We start from the raw sequence: 18500 nt of genomic DNA, 5'->3' as shown, positions 1-18500 counted from the left end.
TGTATTTATTTATTTATTTATTTAAGAAACAAACAGGCAAAGCCTAATTTCATGTTTCTATACATTATTACAACGATTATATTGAGATCAAATAACAAAAAAAAAAGAAAAAACGTAAAGAACTTAAATATTATAAATATTATAAGGTGTAAACGTATACATATAAAAACAAAACAAAAAAAAACGTTTAATAATAAAAAAAAGAAAAAAAAAGTGCATTTATATCAAGAACAGAAATAACCTGCGTATACCTATTCGTGGATAGGGAGCTCACCAAGACAGCAAGTATTTACCCACATATTTGGTTGGTTTTTGATGTTTTGTTTTTGAAAGTGTATATAGATGTTAACACAAACTTAAAATAAAATATTCAACATAAGCATGTGATAATATTAAGAGTGAGGTACTAATGCGACAACATTTAATCATTAGTGTATATCCCTTTGATTTCACGCTTAAATTTTGGTAGATTTGTGTCAAATATATTTACAGAAAAAAAGAAGTCATTGTGTATATGACATAGTCGAGTTATCGGTCTATCATCATTTACCAAAAAAGTCTGTTGACGAGGGCATATACTACGTGGTTTTACATAAAGGTTTATTTGAGACATAAGATAGGAGCTATCGATTAAATAATTCAATATTTTAAAAAGAAACGTAATGGCAAAAACTCTTCTTCTATACTCAAGTTTTATTATACCAAATTCTTTTCTGATAGGATCATATGAAGCATATTCGGGATTGGTTCTATGTTTTTTAAAGTATAAATATTTTAAAAATTTGTTTTGGACTACTTCTATAGAACGGTTTAAATTTAGCTGTGTAGGATTCCATATTACATTAGCAAATTCAAGTTTACTACGCACTAGAGAAAAATATAAATATTGTATTATTTCAGTGTTTGTAAATGCACATGTTGTCCTCTTTAAAAAACCTAGTAACTGGTGCGATTTTTTAGCAATATTATTTATGTGCTGATTAAATTTCAAATCATTTTGAAAACAAATGCCGAGGTCACATACAGAAGTCACTCTTTCTAACTGTGAATTTTGCATAAAATATATATAATGATAAGAGTTTTTATTTGTGTTAAATGTTAATACTTTACATTTTGATAAGTTAAATAACAACTTATTCCGTAAGGACCACTCACAAATATTATCTATATCATTTTGAAGCTCTAAGTAATCATTTATGTTTTCAATTTTACGAAATAGTTTGAAGTCGTCTGCGTATAACAAGCAATCGGATGTTACTTGTGAAGGTAAATCGTTTATAAATATAAAAAAAAAGGAGTGGTCCCAAATTAGATCCCTGAGGAACTCCTGATCCACTTAAAAATATGTGTGACAATTCACTTTTATATGATACTACCTGAGTTCGTAATCTTAGATACGAGATAAAAAAATTTAATAAATGTCCGCTAATTCCATAGTATTCTTGTTCTCATGATCATTTTTCAGTGCGTCACAGTTTTTCGATTTCTCTCTAATGCATTAAGTTAGATGAGACCGAAAAAGCGGTAGCTCCGTGATTAAACACAAAAATAATGCAGCATTACAATGGTTATATACATAAGATGTCTATTCCTAACCTACGTTTGATTCGTTGATATTTAGAATGCGCGTTTTTTCTAGCCAATCAAATACACGTATTATGAAGATTTGACGAAAACTTCGTTAATTTTGGCCATTTTTTAGAAGTGTCAAAGAGTCAAGTGATGGTTATTATTCAGGTCAGTATTTTGTGTACCTGTCATTTTGAAATTTCGAATTCGACTTCCCTTGTGTTTCACAACGTCTTTGTGCATTTTTTTGTGTTTTGGTTTAGAATTTAGTTCGTTAAAAGTTAGTCATTGGCGTGACGAGACTAGAGACATTTGAGATGTACCGAAGAGTGCTAAATATCTCATGAGTAGATAGAATAGCCAACGTGGAGGTAATGAGACTTACGCATAAGGAACGAGAAGAACTAACAAATAAGAAGAAAACTGAGATATATGGGACATGTGATGAGAGATGTATATCTAATACTCCAGGTCATTATGCAAGAAAAATATCTATAGTAAGGAGACGTAACTTATGGCTGAAGAACCTTAGGAACTGGTTTGGATGTAATAACAATGAATTATTTAGAGCCGCGGTTTCAGAAATAAAGATCGCTCTGATGACTGTTAACTTTTGAAGCGGAGACAGCACCTAGAGAAGGAGATAAAAACACAATTAATGGATAGTTTTGTGTCATTTTTTAATGTTTCCATATTTATAAATTTAATTAACAATATTGTTTACTTTTTAATTTTATTCCCCTTTATAAAAAATACCTACATGTTAACATATTGTGTAAAAATCAAATATACTAAATTACTAATTAGTTTAATTCCACCAGCTTTTCACCTATGGCTAAGTACGATTCTAGCATCTGTCAAATTCGTCAATAATTACATGAAATAAGTCTCGACACACCCAATACAGTATATGACGTCATAATTAATGACGCACTGAAAAATGATCATGAGAACAAGAATACTTTAGTTTACATAACAAACTGTCGTGACTTACTTTATCAAAAGCTTTTGCAAAGTCTGTATATAAACAATCTACCTGTATTTTATTGTCTATATTCTCCCTTACTTTATTAACGAATGTCAAGAGATTTGTTTCAACTGATCTCCTTTTACAGAAGCCGTGTTGTTCAGCTGAGATCAAATGTTTAAAACTGTTGTACAACTTATCATGTAAAATTAATTCAAAAATTTTCGCTATACAATTTAGGACCGCAATTGGTCTATAATTTTTGACATATTTTTTATCGCCATTTTTAAATATTGGCGCAATCTTGGTTTGTTTAAATTCGTTTGGATAAACACCGGAGCTTAATGATTTATTAAATATTACCATCAATGGGTACATCAAATAATCCCTGCATCCTTTAAAAATATAACAAGGAATATTGTCAGGGCCAAAAGACCTTTTCGGTTTCAATTTATAAAACGCTTTTTCTAAATCAGTAGTGCTAATCGTCTCAAAATGAATGTTATCAAAAAATTGTAGGGGTAATTCACGCATTTTTTCGGTAACTACATCTTTATTATACGAGGAATCATTATCATAGACCGAAGAAAAGTAATCAGCGAACTCGCCTGTTATAATTTTAGGATCGGATACGTCCCTATTCTCAACCTGAAAAGTACCATCGGAATTGCTGGTTTGCCTATTATTTTTTACAAAATTCCAAAAAGGTGTCGGGCTTCGTTTTATATTACCCTGTATATCTCCAAGATAAGCATTATATGCATTTTTAATTTTTAATTTAATTTCCTTTCTTTTTTCACTGTATTTTACCTGAAAATCTTCTGATTGATTCCTTCTGCGCCTATAAAACTCTTTCTCCTAATTCATTAATTGATTAATTTTTATCACATTTCGGGATGGATGTGTGCTATTTCGTTCGGTAAACTCCCGTCTGATGGAATTTCAATTTAAGTGATACACAATCCCTATCCCTATCCAACACAGTTCATTGTATCCGTGACGCAATAATGACGCTACACAGTGCAGTTCGTGTCACCCAAGTAGCGACGTAACACGCGATTACTTTAATTTTATTTGTTCATGCCGAACTGCAATATTTTATTGCTTTAGTGGGAGATCGTTTAGGGCTTAGTAGGTAATTTGACTTGGCGGTTGTTATTTCGCATTGATCATGGTTAAATAGTACATTAGGTATATATGTGGTGTACTTAAAATGGGAGTATTTTTATGCTAGAGAACGGCAAAAAGTATATGGTTTATTAAATTTAACTCGAATTGGCTTCATATTAACATTGTAATTAATTTTGGTGGTTTTTGTTTATTTGTTCGCAGCATCCAGAAAGGATTTTAGGGACATAAATTATTAGAGACATCGAGATGCTATGATGCACTCTTGTAGCTTTGTATAGTTTACACTCAGTCAATATATACTCAGTTTTTATTATGTCCCAGTCGCAATAAAGTTATTCTTAATTGGTGTGGTCTATTTGTTGTTACTTGGTACCAAGTGATTGTTTGATTTACCCAGAAAGTTATAGGCGATGCTCCAGAGTACCTGCTTGGGCCTTGGGGAACGTCAAGACAAATAACAAAAGAAAACAGAACAAAACAACATATAAAAAACAATGGGAAATCGTACGCCCAAATCACCAAACCCACATAAAATCAAGCAACAAATGCGACCATAGTGGGTGGAATGCATAAAACGTAGTAGATGCTATTGCTTCAGCAAATAGTATCTAGTTTGTAGCATTTTCTTTTACATAAAAGGAGATGCTTTGTTGAAAAGACATACTACACAACCGAAGTACTTGCTACTGACCTGAAGGAACTACTACTAAACGTAGCGCCAGCTGTAGTGCCCTTGTGCGCATCACACCAATCGTACTAGAACTAGTATTTCAGGTGGTTTTTCATATGCTTGTGTTTTGTGAATCCACATTTTTGCGTACATACCTAATTATTATTAGAATAAGTGAGTAGTGAGTAAAAATGAGTGGTTCAGATTCCGAAGCGACAAAAGAGTTAGGCGAGGACAAAAATGAACAAGTATTGTTTGTTAATCTTCTTGAAAATTATCAAATTTTATTTGATAAAAGAATGATCCCAAAAATTAAAAATGAAAAGGAAGCTGCATTGAATAAATTAACTGCTGCCTTTAATGAAATTATCGAAAAAACCTGGATTCAAAACAAATTATGAAGAAATTCAACAACATGAAAACAAAGGTTAAAAAAATTGTTGACGTAAAAAAAAATTGGTAACAAAAAAATCGTACTAACTGACTGGCAAAGACAATTCTATGAGTTGTGGAACATTGGAGAAAATCCAGTCTTGCACAGGGTACCAGGTGCTTGTCAGGCCGGTGTAACAAAGGAGATTGGGGTTTTATCACAAAAAAATAATGATAAAAACGTTCTTTTTAGCTCCAATTCTGGTTGCCAAAAACTAACAGGCAGAGCTCCCAAATATCCTAGTGCGAAGGAGGAGTCGCTGATTGAACTACAGAAGACCTGCTTACGAAAACAAATTGAAGCAGCCGAAGCTCAAATTTCTTGTGCTCGAGCTCAACAGTCTTCGGCAGAAGCTCAGGAACGAGCCGCGAATGCATTGATAAAGTTTTCTGAATTGCTGCATTGTCTCAAAATATCAAAAAGGACTGACCACGATGCTAGAAGAGCCAGTGACAAAAGTGCTAACATAAGGCGAAACAGAATCTAACAAGCTGAAAATGCGAGCATTATCATAACGGAAACTTTGTTTATTTACGTATTTTAATTCATAATGTAGAAAATTGCTATTAAGAAAAGTTGTTAATAATAAAAAAGTATGTTTTAATGTGCAATTATATCATTCTAATTTAAATGTTGTGAACTATAAAGATACTTTACTCGAAATTCATATTTTTTATATACCTCGTATAAAATTAATAAAATTTCATTATGATGGTTGAATCATAAATCTTAGACCATGAAGAGCTTTTTATGAAGAATAACTTTTCTTCGTCAAATTAAAAATACAAGAATTATAAATGAAAATGTTGTTGGTATCCATAATTTGAGAAAAATCTTCAAATATTTTTTTCCATTAGAAGGATGTAATTGCATATATGTATCAGAATATAATTTTTTATTCCAAACAACATTTCATAAAAACAATTTTCAAATATTGTGAAATACATAAAGGTACTTTTTTGTATTTTTGTCATATCATTTTGAAATGTCATTTTTATTTTATTAATAACTAATTTAAAATTTAGTTTGACATTCACGAAGTGTCAAACTAGCCTACTTACTAGCAACGATTTTTGATGATGTTTAGTGTGTCGGTAAAAAATAAAAGGATTGTGACGTCACATTTTAGACATTGAGGTCGGTTATCTCGAATATGGTTAGAGATATCGAAATGCCGTTTTCAGATTTGGATTCAGAAGAAAAATTACATAAGAATCTATTGGTAAATCGGCTCTAGGATTTGCAGAAGCGGCAACACACCAACGAACAGACTTTGCGAATTTATAAACGAAAAGTTTTCGTTGAAAATAGCTCTGAACTAAGGTATGAACTTAGGAGATCCCAGAACATAGGCTTCTGGAAAAGATATGAAATAGATCTTGTAGCATTACAAGAAACTAAACTGACTCATACCATCAACATTAAGTTTCCAGGATACAACATCTACAGGACCGACCACAGAGCAAGTTAGGGAAGAATTGCTATTCTAGAAAGGAAAGGAATAAACAATACATTTTAACAAACGCCAACACTAAATGATGCGGAAGCAGCAACAGTAAAAGTCCACACAAGACAAGGTGAAATAAGGATCGCTTCAGCATATGTAAGGTTAACAGATTCTTTCAATGACGTCGACTCGAACCAACCCACTAGTGGTTAAAAACCTAGAACTACAAACAGATGTCAGAACCTTACACGAAGGATCAGAAGACCATAACCCCAGACTTCTAGAAGTAGGCACACGAGAAGAAGAATAATATAAGAAAGAAAACAAACTTCTAGGGAGTAGTGAGCATAGGAATTGGAAACGTTTCTACAATCGATAATCCACAAGAAATAGAGGAAAAAATCTTACAGCTTGAAAACATCTTAAAAAAAGTAGCTACTAAGAAATAACACTACTGAAGAAAAATATGAGGATTGAGGATGAGGAGAAAAATTGAAATGGGAAGTTTTAGAGAGATTAATCAGGAAAAAGTAAAGGAAAAGGGAAAAGAACACAGCCAAAAAGAGAGCCAGCCAGAAGAACAAGAAATCTGGAAGACAAAAATAGGACAAATCTACTAAATCGATCAGCCAAACAGGCACTAATAGAATGTAGAAGCCAAAAGTGGGACAATTATTTAAAGAAATGGACGAAGAGGGCCAAAACATGTAAGAAATATAAAGGCTCAAGAACTCGAAGAAACTATAGAAAGCCCATTCCTCCACAACACGGAGAAAACGGAATCGTCTACTTTTTCGAAGACAGATCCTAGGAGATAAGAGGGACTCTTGACGGAGATTGTACACTGAACTATCAACAAGACAAAGACATAGACTTTATCGAAGAAGTCTAAGATACAGAACTAGAAACGCCCAAAGAATAAGAAGAAATAATACATCGCACATCACTCAGAGAAAGAAGTGAACTCATAAGAAAAAGTTCATCAAGGAATCACCAGGTCCAGATCAAATCACTGAGAGGACTCTGAAGTATCTTCCATCGAAAGCAATTGTATAATTAACAAACGTAATACTAAGATATAGACTCTTTCCAAGATGATGGAAGGAGGCCTGGATAATGATTATACCGAAGCCAAGAAATAACTGCACATTTCTGCAAAATTACAGGCCAATTAACTTATTTCCAGCAGGCAGCAAAATAGTAGTTATCCAAACCTGACTCTAACCTCTGTCCAAACTTTATCCAAATCCGCGCGCTATCGGGAATTGGAGGATGTTTTGAAGCAATGGGGCTAAGATACAATAGAGCTCACGAAGCATATAACAAAGTGACTGTATTATGTGGAAATTGAAAATACTGTTATGTTTTATGTTTTATCTTATAATATTGACTAGAATTTTCATCCATAAAAAGTGTAAATTTATCATTGCACAATTAATTAAAAAGATTATTTAAATGTGATTTTTGTTGCAGGTTAACTTTGGTGATGTTAAAGTTCCTCGTGGTTTTGACTATCCACGACCACAAAAAATTGAATCTCTCAAAGGTGTCCACGCAATTTCGTCAGACAACATCGTCATCGTGGATGCCCAGACGCTGTTGATTCCAAACTTGTCTTATGATGGCGAAGCACCAGGTAATTTTATATTATTTTTTTATTTTTATTGATTTCCAAAAATATTTTATATCAAATAACAATGTCCCACTTTAATTACTTATTTAGTTAATTAGTGAAGTATATAATTTATTACAAAACCCATTAAAAATAATATTATCATATCTAAATCTAAATCTTTTTTTATTGTCTATAAAATACAAATATTTTATATTGTCTGCTTGTACAATAAAAAGTCGATTAATAGATAGATATTACTTTTATATGAGTTAAAAGACACATAGGTTAATGAAGCAATAAAAAATCAATTAATTAGGAGAAAAGTAATTGGGATAAAACAATTTTATTATCATTTGCCTTCACGGGTTACAGTGCTGTCGCCTGGGGGGTACAACAGCCTCCTTTATTTAGATGGACTTACCCAAGTTTTTTCTATGTATTTTGACCCGTAGAACAAGAATTTTTTGGGTAACAGTTGATCCGGATGTCGATAAGATTGTTATAAACAAAAAACTTGAGGAATTACATAACAGCGATTTTTCGCAAAACAAAACATTCTTTTGCATTTTTTTGTCATTCTAAGCAAAAAATGTTTTTACAAGTTTTTTCGTAGGATGCATAGTTTTCGAGATAAACGCGGTTGAACTTTAAAAAAATCGAAAAATTGCAATTTTTGAACCCGAATAACTTCTGCTTAAAAAATAAAATATAGCAATTCTGCTTACAGCATTTGAAAGTTCCAAGTCAAATTATACCGGAAAGAGGTACCAGTCAAAGCGCCCGCAAGCAGGCAATTTCTACGTAGTTGGATTAAAACGCATATTTTGGGTAAACTTCAAAACGCTCAAACAATATCTGTTTATAGCTTTGTTTAACAATAAAAAAAATTAATTTTTAGCCATGCAAATAATCAAAACCGGTATAATTTGACTTAAACTTTCAAATGCTGTAAGCAGAATTGCTATTTTATTTTTTAAGCAAAAGTTATTCGGGTTCAAATATTGCAATTTTTCAATTTTTTGAAAGTTCAACTGCGTTTATCTCGAAAATTGTGCATCCTACGAAAAAACTTTTAAGAACAATTTTTACTTAGAATGACCCAAAAAATACAAAAAAATGTTTTGTTTTGCGAAAAAACGCTGTTATGTAATTCCGCAAGTTCTTTGTAACAATCTTATCGATATCCGGATCAACTGTTGTCCAAAAAATTCGTGTTCTACGGGTCAAAATACATAGAAAAAACTTGGGTAAGTCCATCTAATAAAAGGAGTCCGTTGTACCCCCTCTGGCGACAGCACTATTAAGTATATGGCATTTTTCTTTAATTTACTTCCTTGGTAATTTAATACTTTTTATCTTCCTTTTTTCTCTATATTTTTATTTATTTATTGTTAGCGTCCACGTTGCGGTGGAAATAGACTATTTGACTACTGGAACAATACTAAGTATGGTTATAATTTTTTGTCATCGTTATATTCATCATTGTTTTATAAAGTTTCATCTTTTTGTCTGCTGAAGTCGGAACTGCGGATGAAGACGCATTTTAGGTACTCATTTTTTTACTTTCTAATGGTTTTTTCTCTTGATTTTACTATTCTTGCATTTGGTGTTTATCAAAGTTCAGCAGGCTTATTCCTCGGTATTTCTGGCAAATTCCTTTGTCTCCTTTCTGAAACAGCGATCTCACTTCCACTATCTTCCACTGTTCAAGTATTTCGTATTTCTTCGAGCCCATCTACACCTATCTTATCTTTTTCAGTCGCTCTCCTATTTTTTAATTAAAAAGTGTCTTCTTGAAGTTCCTGTATTTTTAGTAATAGTACGTTCTTTAAAGTTAATATATTGCAAAACTTCTAAATTTTAAAGAACCGCTTGGATTGACATGAAATTTGGCATAGACATAGCTAACAAGTCAAAGAAAAAAAGTGATATTTTGCCGATGTGTGCTTTTGCCCTAGGGGTGAGTGTCGCCCCCTTTTGGGGGTGAAAAATATATGTTCGAAAGAAGTCCGGAAATGGATAAAATGACTAATTCTAAGCAACTTTTGTTCTATAAAGATTTTTACCAAATTAATACTTTTCGAATTATTTGCGAGTGAATATGTTCATTTTTCTACAAAATAACCACGTTTTCAGACGGTTTTTCGCAAATAATTCAAGAAGTAAGTATTTGGTCGAAAAAAAATTCTCATAAAAAATATAGCACGTAAAAAATTGAAAAACAAGGTGTATATATTAGGTCATTATACCTAGTAGAAGCAGAGTTATAGCTAAACTGACGCAAATATACAAATTGCATATTTTGCATATTATGCATAAAAGATCCAAAAATATCCAATTTTGCATATTTTTTATAAATGTGCATAAAGTGCATATAGTTTGAAATTTTGGTTGTATATAATATATTTTTATATGCATGTAACAAATAGCTTGGAAATCCCAATATTTAATTTTGTTTTATAATCTCTTGGTATTCAAATTTTTGGTATCGGAACTAATAAAATATGGCGGATTATACATAATTTTGTCACGTTTTGTCCTTGATACAAGGGTTCCAAAATCTGCCAGTTTATATCACTAGGTAAAAATTTTTAGTTTGATGGTCCTTTTCACTTTTGTTTTAAAATAAGCCGTGAACACCTGTGTTCAGTCTCATTCATAAAATCAAACCATAGTTTCGTTCAGAAAACTATTACCCAATTGGATTCCTGCAAATTATCATTGCTAGACAGTAAATTTTTAATAAAAGAATTTGAATCATTGTGTCAAAACGTTAAAGGTAATACATATTTGAAAGAAAACTTTCTTAACATTTCCCAACCACCATAGGAAAAACAGTGGTTACCAGGTTCTTTCTGAAATGGTTCAAGTAGTAGTTTGAACATTATTTTCCGAACCACTTAATTTAGAGCAAACTATTAAGGTGAATTTGAAAAATGCTCCAGTTACAACAGTTGATGTCGAAAGAAATTTTTCTATGTACTCAGATAGAAGCCATAATATGTTTATGTTAGAAAAAAAAACAGCATTTGATAATTTTGTTGTTACCACAATTCGAAATAATATCATTGTTTGTTAAAATATTTAAATATTTAATTACATAAGCTTAGTTTATAAAATATATACACATGTTAATTAATACAACATGTGAAGATATTTTAAATATTTTTGTAAATTTAAAAAATGTTGTAAATATTTTTTATTACATGCATATTTTCTAGATAAACTTGCATATTTTTGGGTAAAATACTGCATATTTATGCGCATATTTCATACCCTTTTATTTGCATATTTGCCTAAGTCTAGTTATAGCCAATGAAAAATAGGTTCATACTCGTCAAATTCCAAATCGAATATTTTAACGTGCCTTAACCAAAAAACGAAGCACTTTTTTAAGGAAAACTCAATTTAACTTTTTTAAAGTGTTTAAAAAATGCTTATTTTTGTTTTTTAAAAACAATTTTTAGCATCAAAAGTAAACAAGTTACGTTCAAAATAAAGTTGGTCCCTTTTTTGGTAAGAAATCGGGAAAATCACCCCCTAATTAGCATTTCAAATGAACTTAATTGTTACCAATTCACAAGTTTTTTACTCGCTTATGTATTGATAATATATGATCTGTAAGTTTCATCGGTTCAAAGTCCTTATTTTTGAAAGAGCTGTAGTTAAAAGGGCTTGAACGAGTCACTTATTACGAGTGTATGCAAATTTAGAAACACCGAATCTTAACCAATTATTGTTGTCTTAAAGAAAAACAAACAAATACAAAATATTCAGAAAAGTGAAGCCGACTTTTTTTATTGTTTAAGATTTTTGGTATTTTTAACAACTTTTAAGTTATTTTAAAAAAAAGCATTTTTTCAAAATTCAGATTTTTAAAAATTTTACTTTAAAACCAAATTTTTTCAAAAATAAATACTTAGAATCGATGAAACTTACAGATCATATAAACACAACGATTAATTAACTTGTAAAGCGGTAACGATTAATTTCATTGAAGTTGCTAATTGGGGGGTGAGCTTCCTGATTTTTTTTGCCAAAAAAAAAGGACCAACCTTATTATGAGTGTAACTTGCTTAAATTTGATGCTAGAAATTTTTTTTATAAAAACAGAAATAAACCTTTTTTAAACACTTTAAAAAAGTTGTAATGTGTTTTCCCCAAGAGTGCTTCATTATTTGGATATTTCACATTGAATTATTCTATTTGGAATTTTTCGAATATGAACCTATTTTTCATTAGCTATAACTCTGCTTTTGCTAGGTATAGAGACCTAATATATACACCGTTTTTTTCACTTTGTTATATGCTATAGTTTTGCTAAGAATATTTTTTCGACAAAATGCTTACGTTTTGAGTTAGTTGCGAAAAACCGTCTAAAAACGTGGTTATTTTGTTGAAAAATTAACATACATATTCACTTACAAATAACTCAAGAAGTATTGATTTGGTGAAAAAACTCTATAAAATAAAAGTTGCTTAAAATTAGTCAGTTTATTCATTTCGGGACTTATCTTGGACATATATTTTTTCACCCCCGATATGGGGTGAAACTCACCCCCAGGGCAAAAGCACACATCGGCACCATATCACTTTTTTTCTTTGACATGTTAGCTATGCGTATGCCAAATTTCATGTTAATCCAAGCGGTTCTTTAAAATTTACAGCAAAAACCGTGAAAGAATGTACTATAAATCAATGCTCTTTTGACCTAAAGTTTCTTCTAAGATAATGAAGCAGTCAAAAGCCCAAAACCTACCAAACTTTTGCATTTTGATACATCTCAATGAAACTTATTGCATTCGATTCGTAAGAGCCTTAGGAAACTTTGTGAGTGAAAGTGATGATGACGAAATAAAAGTTGCATTATTTAACAAAAAAAATGGATTTTCCAAAATGCATTTCGATATAATAAAAATGATAAATTTTAATTCGGAAATAATTGACGGAAATGAGTTCAATATTCCTACTGGGGGTTTCTGAACTCGCTGAACAAGAATATCATGACGACGATGGTTTCCGAGACACCTGGTGCACAGCATGGGTGTCTCTCGTCTCTGGGAGTTTCGTGGAAATTTGATACGATATCAGTGCAAACTGGTTATTCGAGAGTTTTAGGAGTCATTGATCACGAATATTCTGACGACGACAGTCTTCAAGGCACCTGGTGCCCAGGATGGACCCCGCTTCCTGGAATTTTATGAAAATTCTAAAAAAACAGTGGAAACTCGTTATTCGGAGATTTTAAGGATCGCTGAACACGAATATTATATGGGATATGGAATTTTCACAAAACTCCAGGAGATGTGGCTCGCCCTGGGAACCAGATGCCTCGGAGACTTCTTTTCGATGGCAAATTAGGTAAATGCGCATGGAATCTATTGGACAATGTTAGGAATAACTTTTTACTGATAAAAACACCATCTTTTGCACTTAAAATAAAATAGGTGTTACAATGCCACATTGTATATTTCTTGTTTCTTTTTTCTTCCTTTTTGACCTTCCTTTGACAAACAATTAAATTTTTATGTAGTTTATACATTTCTATAATGGTTTTATAAGGTACTAAAAGAAGAAGTGAATGACATATTTAGTATATGTAGGGATATACACGAATCTAAAAATTAACGAGCACGCCTCTGTATAGGCCGGTCAGATATAAATTCCCATTCTATTTCAATGCCTATTCAAATATATATGTCGAAAATGTTCACAAAGTTTGTGAGTGGTTAATGTTCGAATCCGCACATTACGACCACTTTGCACGAGAAAATGGCCAATAAACGTTTCGGATTGTGTGGAATATTCGACATTGTTGGACTGTGATACCTTGCTTTGGTGTAGAGTTGTCAAAGGACCGTACCTCGACCGATAATAGCTGGCAAACAATACTAAACCAAAATAGTCCTATGCATAAAATGAGAAAATGATTAATTATTCATTTTTATGAGAAGAAAAATAGCTGAGATTATTCTGACTTGTGATAGTTTTAAAGTCTCTTCAAAATGAGCATCTAATCTAATGAAAGGCTATGACGACACGTCAAGCGGAAATGCAGTTTGTCCATGACAATAACTCCTAGCGCCACCTAAGAAACAAATCTTAACTATCAATTGCAGGAACTGCATATACTCTGGGCTAATTAGCAAAATACAAGGAAAAGTTATTTACCAGCAATTTTATTGCTGGAATCGAATCTTATTATTGTATGTATTAATAATATAGGTATGCAAAGTCCGCAGATAGTGTGCTACTTTTTTATAAACAAAATGGCTCCCGAAAATCGTGCTTTTTTCAATTTTTGCTCGATAACTCCAAAGATTTTAACTTTGCACCAAAAATACCCAAATAAAAATTCACCGAAATTTAATTCTGCATAGAGAGGTGTTTTTTCCCGATCACTTCGATGAAAACTTTCCCCGGAAAAAGCGGGTTTTTCCAACAAAATCTTTAATTTTCAAATAAAATTTTTGATAAGTATTTGTTAATCAATAATTAAATAACTTGGTAATGTAAAAGAAAAGCCCTTTTCGTATAGATTATAATTCCAGAAGCCGATGGAAATTGAATGAACAGTTTAGCAACATTTGAAATGTTAATTAAAAATTTACGGTCGCTCTAATAACGACAATAATTATGGTGCATAAAAATAACTATGATTTTTTCATAAAAAGACACTATACCTATCTAATGTACTTTACAGAATTGAAATTGGAATATTTAAGCGGCCTCAGGAATATTTTAAAATTATAAAGAATTTTTTGGCTTATAAACAAATAGAATATCCTGGGAAATATTAAACTAAATTAAATTGTCAAAACGGAATTCCAAAAACAGCGGCAGGACGATTCTTTTAAAAGAAAAAACGTTTAATTATGGCAAAGGGTTCCTGAGATACAAGCGGTCAAAGTTGACCGGAATTTACGGCAAAGATATAAACAATAGGATCATAATTTTTAAACCATCACCTTTTTATTTTTGTCCTCTTTCTCCACACCAATTTTCATATCTTTAAAATGCTCATAACATATATTATTATAATAAAAACTATCGATAATACGTGTGAAAATTGCCAAAAATAGCAAAATTCCAATCAAAAATTAGGTTGGAGAAAATGTAACCCTCAAAGTTCAAAATAGGTATACGTTAAAAAAATGCATTTTCTCGGCTTCCCATGGAGCAATTTCCTTCATTCTTTTTTGTTCCCTAATAACTCGAGTAGAGCCATAGAACTAATGCATTACTAAATGTCAAACTTGCTTTTGTTTTGTTATAATGTATTAATTTATTTATAAGAACAGAAAACAACATATTTTTTCCAGTTGTAGGCTTTTTTTAGATAAACTTACTACAAGTGTACCTTTTAAAGTTAAAAATATTAAATATTCTCATTTGAAAGCTGTATAATTATTTAAACAATTTTTATTTAAACAAATAAAAATTTTGTGTTATAATAAGTAAATTAATTTATTAAAACAAATCAAAAGCAAGTTTGGCATTTAATAATGCGTTAGTTCGATGGCTCTACTCGAGTTATTAGGGAACAAAAAAGAATGAAGGAAATTGGTCCATGGGAAGCCGAGAAAATGCATTTTTTTAACGTATACCTATTTTGAACTTTGAGGGTTACATTTTCTCCAACCTAATTTTTGATTGGAATTTTGCTATTTTTGGCAATTTTCACACGTATTATCGATAGTTTTTATTATAATAATATATGTTATGAGTATTTTGAGCATATAAAAATTGGTGTGGAGAAAGAGGATAAAAATAAAAAGGTGATGGTTTAAAAATTATGATCCTATTGTTTATATCTTTGCCGTAAATTCTGGTCAACTTTGACCGGTTGTATCTCAGGAACTACTTATCATAATTAAACGTTTTTGCTTTTAGAAGAATCATCCTGTCACTGTTTTTCGAATACCGTTTTTACAATTTAATTTAGTTTAATATTTTCCGAGATATTCTATTGGTTTATAAGCCAAAAAATTCTTTATAATTTTAAAATATTCCTGAGGCCGCTTAAATAGTCCAATTTTAATTCTGTAAAGTACATTAGATAGGTATAGTGTCTTTTTATGAAAAAATCATAGTTATTCTTATGCATCGTAATTATTGTCGTTATTATAGCGACCGTAAATTTTTAATTAACAATTCAATTGTTGCTAAACTGTTCATTCAATTTCCATCGGCTTCTGGAATTATAATTTACACGAAAAGGGATTTTATATTACCAAGTTATTTAATTATTGATTAACAATTACTTATCTAAAAGTTTTGTTGAAAATTAAAGATTTTGTTTGAAAAACCCGCTTTTTCCGGGGAAAGTTTTCGTCAAAGTAAATTGGAAAAAACACCTCTCTATGCAGAATTTAATTTCGGTGAATTTTTATTTGAGTATTTTTGGTGCAAAGTTAAAATCTTTGGAGTTATCGAGCAAAAATTGAAAAAAACGCGATTTTCGGGCGCCATTTTGTTTATAAAAAAAGTAGCACACTATCTTCGGACTTTGCATACATATATTATTAATATATACAATCATAAGATTCGATTCCAGCAATAAAATTGCTGGTAAATAACTTTTCCCAAAAATGGCCTATTCTCCGATAATCAGCCCAGACTAATATTATATCACTTGAAGAACTATAAATAAGCAAAAAAATATCAGAATGATACAACTCTCACTACGAAGAACAGTGAATGTTGAATCTGTTGATATCAATTAGTGAGCCATTATTTCGCTTAAAATTAGTTTCCGTCTATTTTTCCTCTATCTACCAACCCGCTTATTAAATATACACGGCAATAAAACCTAGACAAACTTTTTAATCTGTTTGCATCCGAAATAATCTTCGTGAATGCAAGTAATAACACTCTTAAGTTACCACGAAGCCAAGGTGTTTTATAATGCTTAAAGTTGGCATTTAAATTAGACATTATTCTACAAGACGTTAAGTAGTGTTAGGAGGTAATACCTTTTATGAGATAAGGTGTTTAATTTTAAAAATATCCGGGGTAAAAAAAGTGAGTATTTATAATTAATTGAATAGGTACTGTTATATTTGTCTGCCGAATTTATTTTTTCAAATCAAGGAAACCTGATAAAATATCCTCAAGTGTCATCAATTACAGGATCTGTTCCAGAAATTCCTGTACATATATTAGCTTCTTCGCCAGTGAAGAAAACAACGACATCACACAAGAGTTTAAATCAAACAAATGAAATAGAGAATGTGGAAAAATCCCCTTACGAATAACTCACACATCCACTACTTCTGGCGGGGAAAAATTTTTCGAATAGAATCAAAGATCCAAACACCAGTTCTTAGAAATGTGTTTCGCCCTCTTCAACCTCCGTGGGCTCATCGGTAAAGATGAGAGGTTGAATATCTTTAGACACATTCCATCAAAAAACAACATCCGAGACATAGACATAACAGTTTTTTGATGGAATGTGTCTAAAGATATTCAACCTCTCATCTTTACCGATGAGCCCACGGAGGTTGAAGAGGGCGAAACACATTTCTAAGAACTGGTGTTTGGATCTTTGATTCTATTCGAAAAATTTTTCCCAGCCAGAAGTAGTGGATGTGTGAGTTATTCGTAAGGGGATTTTTCCACATTCTCTATTTCATTTGTTTGATTTCGTACGAGTGGTCTTTAAACCAGTACCTGTGGATCTTTTGATCACTGAGTGTGTTTCAAAGATCTATATCTTTTGTTTTTTTTTCATACACAAGAGTTTGTTAAAAATCAACCATCTTGTTCGGAAAATTCATCACATTTTAATTTTAAATCTATATCGCAAGTAATATTAAACATATGAAATCAAGCCGTTTTACTGAAAAGTAGCTAAACGATCTTATACACGATCTTATACACTAAAATATTTCTAAAAAAAAGTATATTTTCGATGAAAAGAAAATAATCAGTTTTCGATCTCTATGAGAAAAATCAAAAGTCTGTTTTTCCGAAAAATATACGCTTTCTTTTCGCGATGTCGAAGGTCCGAATAAACTAAAAATTTACCTTAGACATCTTAGATGTAAGCTCTAGATAAAAGGAAGTTAAATAAATGCAAGTCTCTCACAAAGTAAAGAAAACTCCGTGGTTCTCTACAGAGAAGCAAAGAAAAAATTGAAAGAAAATAAAAAAAGCTTACCTGAACTACAAGTCAAACAAGACACAAACAAGCGCACAAAAATTAAACACAACGCTATAATTTGATTTCGCTCCATATAAAATATACCTTTTATTCTACGAAATTATATTTAGTTTTATAGGGTAAACGACTCGGTGAAAACTGGAGTAGGGCTGTGGTCACGTCTTGTGTGAAATTATCTAAAAACAACATTTAAAACGAGAGGAACAACATTTAAAAATGAATGGATGACTGAGGGTCTTTTAAATTCTGTACATGAAAAACATAGATTGTAATGTTGTTCTGAAGCTGTTTCCTTGTGGAATTTTTATAATAAACTAGTCTAAATGGGAAATAAGCCACAATTTAACTAAAAAAAATAATTTTATTAACGTTTCGACGCCCAAATCGGATGTCGAAACGTTAATAAAATCATTTTTGTAGTTCAATTGTGGCTTATTTCCCATTTAGAATAGTTTATGTATGAGCTAATTAGATGAGCTAATCCAAGATCCCACAAATAACTT

General features: G+C 31.3%; 1 protein-coding gene across 2 annotated transcripts in view; it reads left to right on the top strand.

Moving 5' to 3' along the window:
* Positions 1-18500, top strand: part of LOC114333861 (protein Skeletor, isoforms B/C) — a 180250-nt gene that overhangs the window by 85708 nt on the left and 76042 nt on the right. For both annotated transcript variants that reach the window (XM_028283888.2, XM_028283956.2), the window contains exon 4: positions 7691-7853. In XM_028283888.2, coding sequence (XP_028139689.2) covers positions 7691-7853 — 163 coding nt within the window. The remainder of the gene's footprint in view (positions 1-7690; positions 7854-18500) is intronic.

This window comes from Diabrotica virgifera, chromosome 5, assembly GCF_917563875.1.
Source record: "Diabrotica virgifera virgifera chromosome 5, PGI_DIABVI_V3a".
NCBI lineage: Eukaryota > Metazoa > Arthropoda > Insecta > Coleoptera > Chrysomelidae > Diabrotica > Diabrotica virgifera.
Note: the sequence above shows the minus strand (reverse complement) of the source record. Positions and strands in the feature narration are given on the sequence as shown.